Genomic DNA, 10036 nt, shown 5'->3' with positions numbered 1-10036 from the left:
GCCTAGTGAGTACAGATGCCAGGTATCTCCATACAATGCCACTTCAACCTACACTAAAAATACAGCTCTATGATGCTCGTGGCCGCCAAATATAGCCATGGAATACTGAAAAAAATACACGAAACTAATCCTGGGTTGTGGAGTCTTAAGGGGCTACTTATATAATTCCATGTTTACATCAACGCCTTCTGCGACACGTATTCCTCCGGTGTGTCTGTCTGTCTGTTTGTCTGTGTGTGTACGGACGCGGCTCCTGGCACCGCAATTACACATTTTTCTGGAACTGTGGACCCATCCAGCACAGCCCCGAGGTGAGAGAGTCCTGGGAAGCTAGTGTGTGTGGTGTAAAGTGGTGAGGTGCGGTGAGAACTCGTCCCTCAGAGCCACACCTCCAGCTGGGGACGGTGGGACGAGGTGATGTCAGGATGTGTCATAATGTTTACTTGCCCTATATTATGCCCCGTATGTCCTATATGTCCTGTTTAAGGGTTTTATATTAAGATTCATGGGGCTGGAGGATTGTAGGAGAAAAAGTTGATAATATGTTAGGATAAGAAAAGCCTTAAGGGTAGTACACTGGGTTTATCTGTTGTGATGTGCTCAAGTTTGTGGTTAGTCATGTGTCATATATATTTTGTGTAAGGAGTCTAGGTAACGGTTTGATGGGGTGAAGTAATGCATGATATATTATTGAGAACGTTGGTAAGATGTTAAAGGGAAAAAGGACAATATGTTAGGAAGGATTGCAACTGAAATAATTTCGTGTTGGTCTTTAACCTATCTGATCATTTTGTTTTAATAATTAAAGAAGCATGGGGCTCATATGGGCTCCTTGATTAAATATGAGTGTATATCTTGAATACATCTTTGTCTTGAAGCATCTATCATCTTTTGACTTTTAATTATGTGTGTCCTAAATAACCTTGATGACATATTTGGTTCCTAATTGAAGAATTTATAATTGATGCCTCTACAACAAAGTCGTGCTTTTGAGAGACTTGAAGTTATCAGTTTAGAGAGAAGTGAGTCAATTTTTTTCCAATGTTCTTATGCGATTATTCCTGGTAATTTTTAAGGAGATATTTGCTCTTTAATAAAGTATAATTGCATGTGTTACTTTTACCTCTGAATTTAACTTTACATTTAATCATATTTGCCAAACCCTAAAATACTATAATGGTAATAATAATAATAATGTTTTCTGAAGTCAAAGTATTATTACAGGATTCCAAACTAAGATACAATGGAATGAATGGTTATGGTTTCTCTTTCTTTGGGCATGCCGGTTGGATTTTGAAGACATCACTGGTAGTATGTGTAATGCATTATATTTTCCAAGTTGTGAAGTCATGAATTTGGGAACAGTTATAGCTTTATATGTTAGGTATGTTGGTTGAAATTGCAGTGAGATCTATATTTTTTTGTTTTGCAAAGACAATACTATATGTTAGGAATGAAGAAGACATAAGGATGCAGGATTTTATTTTCCTGTCTTCTCTCGCTTAGCTTAACATTCACAGGAATTATTTCTGAGATATGGGCTTCTTAGGTCACATTAGTACTATTAGCAAAGGAGAGAGCTGTGTGCTTAGATCTTTCTATGCTTTAATGTCTAATTGGAGGCCAGAAAAATGCTAAGTTATATTGTGGATATTCTCTCATTTATATGATTGTTCCTGCACATTATTAATATTAATTACTAATACGAGTGAGAGCTAAAGTTTTTAAATCTATGGAGTCTAATAATAATCTTCACAAGGAGCAAAAACTGAATGAAATCTAGATTGTATTAATGAAGAACTTGAGTGTGTAAAAGCAATCATTGCAAGATTTTCAGACACAATGCAGAAGAAGGAAGATTGAAGGAATCACAGATATGCTTTTTAGAGTGTTCTTTTCAATCTTGGTAGAATCTCTAGATAAGGCACATAGAATGATATCTTGAAGGGAATTATGAACATATTTTGATAGTGTTCCTTTTTTCCTACATGACTAGGATGATGCAAGATGTGCTGGAGGCCAATGAGCCCATAGCACAGGCTGGCCTCATCCAGAGAATAAGCACCAGCATCAGCAGAGTAAGTAACTATCCACACCAACCTGTCAACAATTAGAAAATAAGAACATAAGGGAAGAAATGAGGAGCCATCGTGTCTGCTCATGGCAGTCTCAGTGTGAAGCTTGCATATTTGAGCCCACCTGTCATCTCTACTCATAGTTTTATCTTATCTTTTTTTAAAGGTTCTTATTGATTCGGTATGATTGCTATTTCACTCATTTATAAAATAATATATTTATTTTGGTTTATTGGTAAGCAATGGAGCAAGTGATGTGAGGAATTAATTATATCAGTTGGAAGGAAGCTGTGATGTGTTGGGTAATGTTGTATGAAGAATGACTCAGCTGTGTGTGTGTGTGTGTGTGTGTGTGTGTGTGTACTTATGAGTGTGTTATCCATCAGATAGTGAGCAGCTATATACAAGGAATCATCCGTTTGGCACCCTATCATTATCTGCCTTGACAAAAAAAGAAAAAAAAAGAAAAAAAAAGGTGATAACACTCCATGATGCTTGCTAGAACATTTTAATTTTTTTAAACTATTATTTTTAAATTAAATAACATTCTTTTAGAGTAATGGAGTTTTTCTGCTCTGCTTTCTTTCAGTACTGGACAATAAATTTTTGGCTTTCTCTCTCCAAACTTTACTATCATATGATACATGGCAGTCATAGATTATATTGTATAGTTCTCTCTCTCTCTCTCTCTCTCTCTCTCTCTCTCTCTCTCTCTCTCTCTCTCTCTCTCTCTCTCTCTCTCTCTCTCTCTCTCTCTCTCTCTCTCTCTCTCTCTCTCTCTCTCTCTCTCTCTCTCTCTCTCTCTCTCTCTCTCTCTCTCTCTCTCAGAAATGAAACACTCACTGCCAATAATACTCCAAACCTAACAGTGTTGTTGTGAGTGGTACCACAAGGTCCTTTTAGTGTTATGGCAAGTCTAGGCCAAAGATCAGTTGAATGACCTTGCCTTCCTATCTACCTCAAGGTGTGATAAGCCAAGGAGAAGTACACCAAGATGGAAATTAGTATGTATTTACCCAACAAATTTCTAACATATAGAGAGTTGCTGCATTATCTGATAGCATCTCTAATGAGGTTTTTGTGATAATTTTTTCTTCATTTCTACTGATAACAATGAAGGATAAAGTTGTTGGTGTTTTAAAATGATAAAGTGTTATTTTAAAAACTTTCCCCTTTAATATGATAAATTTTTTGCACTTTAATAGAAGAAGACGAGAGAAACAAACACAGCAGTTTTTCAGTGAGGGAAGACAGTATGATCAGATTTAGGGAGAATCTTGGCTGTAATCTTTGTTATTCTCAGCTGATAAGTGGAGATGACCCCAATCATTGACCATTGATCCCAGAATGACTGAGAGGATCAGTGCTTCGTAGGACACAGTGCTGAGTGCTAGAAGTACTAGTGACATGAATATTTTGCATGCAGTTTGAGTCCCTCCCTATCCATTAAACTTCTCCCCTGATGGTAAAGATAGAAACAGTAATCATGCGCCGCCAGTTTGCATCTCATGATTATAAGGACCATGGGAAGGGGGCGTCTTTTTCTCCCAAGTATATGTACATGGTGAGTTGATGCTGTAGTGGATTAGTGTCATATTTAGGATCTTGTTCCCATTGTAGCTACTTAATTGGAAACACGTGAAAGGAAATCTGAATGAATCGTAATGCTTAAAAACTTAATGTAGATCACTAGTTTGCAAATGGGGACCAGCCACAGATTCTGAACTTTTGGGGAATTCGGTGATTGATTTATAGTAATAGCAACCTTTTATTCAGGAAGATTGTGTTGATAATGTATATGCAGTGATAGCAATGAGATTGACAATAATAGTGATGGTGATGATCATTATATGTATGGGTAATAGTGATAGTAAGGAAGAGTAAAGATGATAAACAAAATTACAATGATGCTTGTAATGACTAACAAAGATGGAAATGACAGTACTGTATAATACTGTTACATGATCTGATAGAATTAAAGTTAAGGAAAAATAAATACTTTATTAAACAAAGTGACAAAAGATAACTGGTAATGTCTGATAGCTAATTGACAAGTGTAAATATGTAATGCCAGTGCCTGTTTTTCCCTTTGGGCCTTGTTGTGCAGCTGTACCAACACTACCTAGACAAATGGACGCCCCACACGGCCTCACGCTGGGCGTTCACGCTGGCACTCATCATCGGCTTCATGGTGCGCATCATGCTGCGGCAGGGCTGGTACATTGTCTGCTACGCCCTCGGTATATACCACCTCAACCTCTTCCTTGCTTTCCTCACTCCCAAGATTGATCCTGCATTTTCACATGACGATGGTAAGATTGTTACTGTTATTATTATTATTTTATTATTGAAGTTAATTTGATTTTTCTTATTTATCAGGTATTAGGTTTTTACATAGTCTTTTGATTCATTTTATGTTTGTAGCCTTGCATTATTTAGTATTTCATTTATGTATTTATTTCTCTAAGTGTTTTCCATCTCATAATTCATATACTATTACTCTTTTTATATACAAGGAAATAGGGGTGAGTCACTTCTCCAATTTTTTTGGGCTAGATGATATTTGAATGATTACATGCTATTGTTCATAACCTGATCATGCCTTGCTTTGTGTTTTATTATGCTTTTATTTAACTATTTAGAGCATTCTGATGATCTTTTTATTATTTCTGTTGAAGATGTCTTATTTCTCCAAAACACACATAAATGAGCTTATTTTCCTTACTATCACTGTTTATTTATGTAAGAGATCACCTTCATTTAATTTCAGTGATAAGAGTGTATTACTTCTCCAAAACACAGGTAGATGATCTTGCTTTCTTTGTGGTCACTGTTCATTGATGCAAGAAACCATTTGCATCCTGTTGACACACTTTCTTGCCCCCACAGTTGATGACGGGCCAGGGCTGCCCACCAAGGTCAATGAGGAGTTTCGTCCCTTTATGAGGCGCCTTCCAGAATTCAAGTTCTGGTACAGCGTCACCAAGTCAACTCTGGTGGCCTTCTTCTGCACATTCTTCCAGGTGCTTGTTGTAGCTAGACTGTGTTGTTACTATTACTATAGCTACCATTATTAAGATTACTAGTACTACAGCTACTACTGCTTCTACTACTACTACTATTACTACTACTACAGCTGTTACTGTTCAGTATGTTGTGCAAATGCCCTCCAAGATAAAAAAGATTTGGATGCAATTATTGCTATTATAAAAAAGACATGAATATTTTTCAAGGAATGATACTGAAGATTTAGAACAGAGTATGTAAAGATGTTGCTGTAGAGAAGTGTTCTATATAAACACTTGTGTTTGTCGTTAATAGAATGTCTATATTTTACACTTTATTTCATTTCAGGTGTTTAATGTCCCTGTTTTCTGGCCGATCCTTGTCATGTACTTCATCACGCTTTTCTGTATCACCATGAAGAGACAGATCAAGGTGAGCCTTCACACCCTATGAAAATTGGTAATCAGTGCTGATGTGGGTTCATTAAGATTCAAGAATGTGTGCCTGTTTTGATAATTATTCCAAATCCCAAATAATTCTTAGATAAAGTTTTAGTGAAGAGATCCAGTAGTGATAGAATAGATAACATGTTTTGCTATGGAAGTATGTGGCCAGTTGTGCTATACCCAAGCTCCTGGAGTGTAGTAGAGTGGACCCCAAGACTATGCCTTTCCTCCAGGAGACTGAAGGAGCTAAGGATGGGAATGATGTGTGTATGGGGTGTGTGATATTTTGTTTGAGCCACCTGTAGTGGGATTGCTGGCCTGGTATTAAGATAGATGGATAGATCCCTTTATCAACATTAGAGGCAACTCAGGATTTATGATGAGCTTTTCTTTGCCTGCTGTAAATAAAAAGTAAGTTAAGGTTGGAATATTTTAGTGTTCTGCATATTTTTCTAAAATAGTCACAACTGAAAAATATTTGTTTCCTTGCATATTTCCATAAAAAGTAACAAGATTGAAATTTATTTCTAGATTTTTGCCTGCATCCCCTCAGAAATCACCTCAGGATTGAAATTGTTAACATTTCCTTACTGTCTTCCCCTCAGAAAGTAACTCATTGGCATTTCCTTTCCTTGTTTGCAGCATATGATCAAGTATAAGTACCTGCCCTTCTCCCTTGGCAAACCTCGCTACCAGACCCAAGAGAACTCCAGCAAGCCGCCAGCACACTGACCCTGCTGTGCTTGGGTTGGCAGGACACTCTTAGGGTTAATGTAAGCTGCTGACGAAGATGTTTTATACTTCCTGCAGTTATTCTTTTTTTTATTTATTACTATTATCTTTTTGTAATTTTTTTTCATTAGAGTAAGGTCATAGATCACACGCTGCTGGACATGCTGACTGGAACATTGCTGAGCTGTGACCCGTCAACCATGGTGGTTATTAGTGCAACGGGAAAGTGTCTGTGCCAGTGAGAAGAGTGAAACTATTGTGTTTGAGTGCCAGTATCAAGCAGCTGCCAAGACCACATGGCTCCAAGAACTTTTTCTCCTCTGCTCCACAAACAGGTTGGGGCTCAGCTTCTCTCAGAATTTGGCTCCACATTCACTTAGTAGCTACAAGCTAAAGAGAATATAAATATTTTTCTCCTAGAGATAATTTTTTATATTGCACTGAGTGAAGAGTGTAATTATGTGTTTGTTTCTTTCTGAGAGAGAGAAGGGGAGTGAAGTGCTCTCCTCCCTTTTTTAGATGAATCTATATATTCTTCAATAAACATGTGAGCAAGAAAAGCCTGGTGTGGACACACACTCAGTGAGAGGGAGTGGTGTGTCTCATCAGCCCTCAGAGAGCTTTCACTCATATAGGTTTGTCATGAAATACCTGCTTATATGTTGGTCTTAAATTGTGGTTGTAGAAATATTCTTCAGGAAGGAAATAGTATGAGAATTCACTCTGGGCTTGAAATTTTGGAGTATCCTGTGGATACTGCATTTGCTTTAAACTAAAGTGTGCAAGACCTCTTTTCTTTTTTGCCATTCTGATCTTTTCTTTTGATTCGTTCATTAGGGAGACAGGCAGCTGGTGGGTAACCTGTGATTAGTGCATAGGATTGTTCTGACCATGACCTGCACTTTGGAAAATGTAAAATTTTCCATCAGTAGCAGTACTTTACCTCCATAGAGATCTCTGTAAGAGGCATATCAATGAGAGAGGAAAGATAATATGTCTCTTTGAACTGCTGCTGATGTTGTGTTAAAGTAGAGAATGATAACTGAGATTGTGTAAGAAAAGCCATAATTCTGAGTTTCCCTGAGAAGTGTGAGCTGACATCGACTTGATAACCTGTGCCTGTGACCTCTGTTTCCACTCTTCAAGGTCTTCACGTAGGTGGTAACTGTTAATATTAAGTGTTGTCACACAGATTTTCATATTTTCATTAATTGTTTGTGTTCACATAGAACCATTTAAGAAGCTGTAGAGTGCTAGAGGAGAATTCTTTGATTTTGGTGATAGTTGATTAAAATGAGATAACTTGTGAGTTAAGACAGCAAAAAAGTGTGTGTGTGTGTGTGTGTGTGTGTGTGTGTGTGTGTGTGTGTGTGTGTGTGTGTGTGTGTGTGTGTGTGTGTGTGTGTGTGTGCACGCGCGCAAGATGAAAAGTTACCTATAATGGATTGGTTTATTAAAAGTTAAGCTCCCCAAAGAAAAAATGGAGAAAGATTTTACTGCTGGTCAAAATAAGTAAATAAAAGAGTTAGAATATATATGACCCGAAAGATTATTGGCATTTTCAGCAAGAGCAAAGGTGAAGTTCCAAGGTTGTACATTCTCCTTGTGGCAGTTTGGACAATTTTTCTCAGTCTCACAGTCATTTGTTTCCCTATCCATGCATTCCTGACTACTCTTGTTCTCATTTCTTTCCTCCTCCTCCCTGCTCTCTCTCTCTCTCTCTCTCTCTCTCTCTCTCTCTCTCTCTCTCTCTCTCTCTCTCTCTCTCTCTCTCTCTCTCTCTCTCTCTCTCTCTCTCTCTCTCTCTCTCTCTCTCTTTTTCCTGGTTTGTTAGTATTCAAGAAAGAGGAGCTATGAGGAGGACATGGAGGGCATTTTTCTCTCATCTAACCTTCTCAACACTTGTTTCCAGGACACAATAATACAACTGATATGGATTTATGTTCTCTGTTTTCCATTTAATTTTCTTCTCCTCCTAAACTGATTAGGTACCAGTGGTAATGTTCTGTTGTATTTTAATATTAATGTTGTTTTTTATTATTATTGTTATTGTTATTGTTATTATCATTATTATTGTTTTACTATTTATTATTTTCATTATTAAGATTATTTTATTTCTGTTCATTTACTTATTTATTTATTAGGTCGGGCATTTATAACAGACTTTTTTTTTTTCCCTCCATAGTTGACTGTTTACTTCTCAGTCACTTAATTCTTTTTTATTTCATTCACAGCAACCTAACCAGTTTAGGTAGAAATTTTGTAGGTAATCGCCTTGATAGAGAATTATTAATTATGATATTTTATTTATTTTGTTGCATAATGAAAACATGTAAGTTGAATTTCAGATGGGAAGTGATTGAAGGTTTACTAGAGATGTTTTGAAATAACTCTTCCATTTTCCATACCAAAAGTTTTATTGGTATGATGTATCTGAGTTGATGTACTTGTACTTTACCATGTTGTGTTGTAAGGATGAACAAGATTTATAATGGCATCTGTAAATAAGTTGTTGAGTGAGTGAGTGACCAGACCTTTTTACCAGGATCATGTCTTTGTACAGTCTTGTCAACAAATAGATTAAACAGTATAATGGTTGTTTTGTTCACATATCAAGAAAACACTGAAACTTAATTTTTTGCCATGTTGTGATGTGTGTTGCAAAACTTTTTTCTCTTAATAAAAAATAGATCTGCAAATTGGAGATAAATGACTCAATAATGACTATAATGAGACTAAATAGTCTTTAATTTCATTGTTATGATGATACATTTTGTATTTTTATTAGGTATTTCATCCAAGCAGGCTTTCTTTCTTTAAACTAGTAGGCAAACCCATATACTGTAAAATTGGTGTTTGTGTCTCCTACTGGATCAGTGACAGTTAAGGTGCCATCAGCTGAGGGCAAAACATCATGCTTCTCTTTGGTCATCTTGATGGTGCCAGAGGTGACATACAGGGTACCATAGTCCTCGCCTCCCCAGCACACTGATGTGACACTCTTAGCTGGCACTGGCACACTCCTTACTACCTTCTGCTGTCTTGGGTCCACACACACAACATGGGAATGTGATGGTAAGAATTAAGGAGCATCAGAGAGAGAGAGCACAGGCAGACACCCCCTTTCTCTCTCTCTCTCTCTCTCTCTCTCTCTCTCTCTCTCTCTCTCTCTCTCTCTCTCTACCACCACTACCACATGATGTTGTGTTTGCAAAACAATTAGTCTTGTGTTAATGCCTTTGCAAAGAGTATTTAGTAGATTGATTTGCTTTATTCATCTTCATTTTCTTTGTATATATATATATATATATATATATATATATATATATATATATATATATATATATATATATATATATATATATATATATATATATATATATATATATATATATATATATATATATATATATATATATATATATATACACACACACACACACACACACACACACACACAGAACCAGCTAGGCAACAACAATCATTTAATCTTTTCCTTTATTTTTCAAATACAACAATATTTCAATCCTAGCCAAGTCAGCTTGCCTCTGTTACTGTCTTGTTGCTCTCCACCCTGTCAATGCTTCTCGCTGAAACCTGCTGCAGACTCTGGGCTGCTGGCTGGAAAAAGTTTTAGTTTAGTGGTATTGGAAATTGAGAACCCAACTAGTCATCTCTGTGAGCCTTGGAAAACAGTCATGGTGAGAGAGCATAGCATTTAAAATATGGCTCTTTAATTGTGACACAGGTTTTTAAGGGTATTTTTATGGTTCTAGT

The 10036-nt window shown here is 36.7% G+C and overlaps 1 protein-coding gene across 2 annotated transcripts; it reads left to right on the top strand.

Moving 5' to 3' along the window:
• Positions 1 to 159: 159 nt before the first annotated feature.
• On the top strand, positions 160 to 8852 carry LOC123509938 (protein RER1-like). 2 transcript variants are annotated; one of them, XM_045264580.1, is made up of 6 exons: positions 160 to 311; positions 1997 to 2078; positions 4183 to 4387; positions 4965 to 5098; positions 5430 to 5513; positions 6170 to 8852. In XM_045264580.1, exons 2-6 carry the CDS (start codon positions 1998 to 2000, stop codon positions 6257 to 6259), a joined length of 594 nt encoding a protein of 197 aa, XP_045120515.1. In that variant the 5' UTR covers positions 160 to 311; position 1997; the 3' UTR covers positions 6260 to 8852. The 2 variants fall into 2 exon arrangements, with proteins under 2 accessions (XP_045120515.1, XP_045120514.1); XM_045264579.1 differs by having other exon boundaries at positions 4150 to 4387.
• The last annotated feature ends 1184 nt before the right edge of the window (positions 8853 to 10036 follow it).

Source organism: Portunus trituberculatus, chromosome 27, assembly GCF_017591435.1.
Source record: "Portunus trituberculatus isolate SZX2019 chromosome 27, ASM1759143v1, whole genome shotgun sequence".
NCBI classification, from domain to species: domain Eukaryota; kingdom Metazoa; phylum Arthropoda; class Malacostraca; order Decapoda; family Portunidae; genus Portunus; species Portunus trituberculatus.
This window is presented reverse-complemented; position numbering and strand designations above follow the sequence as displayed.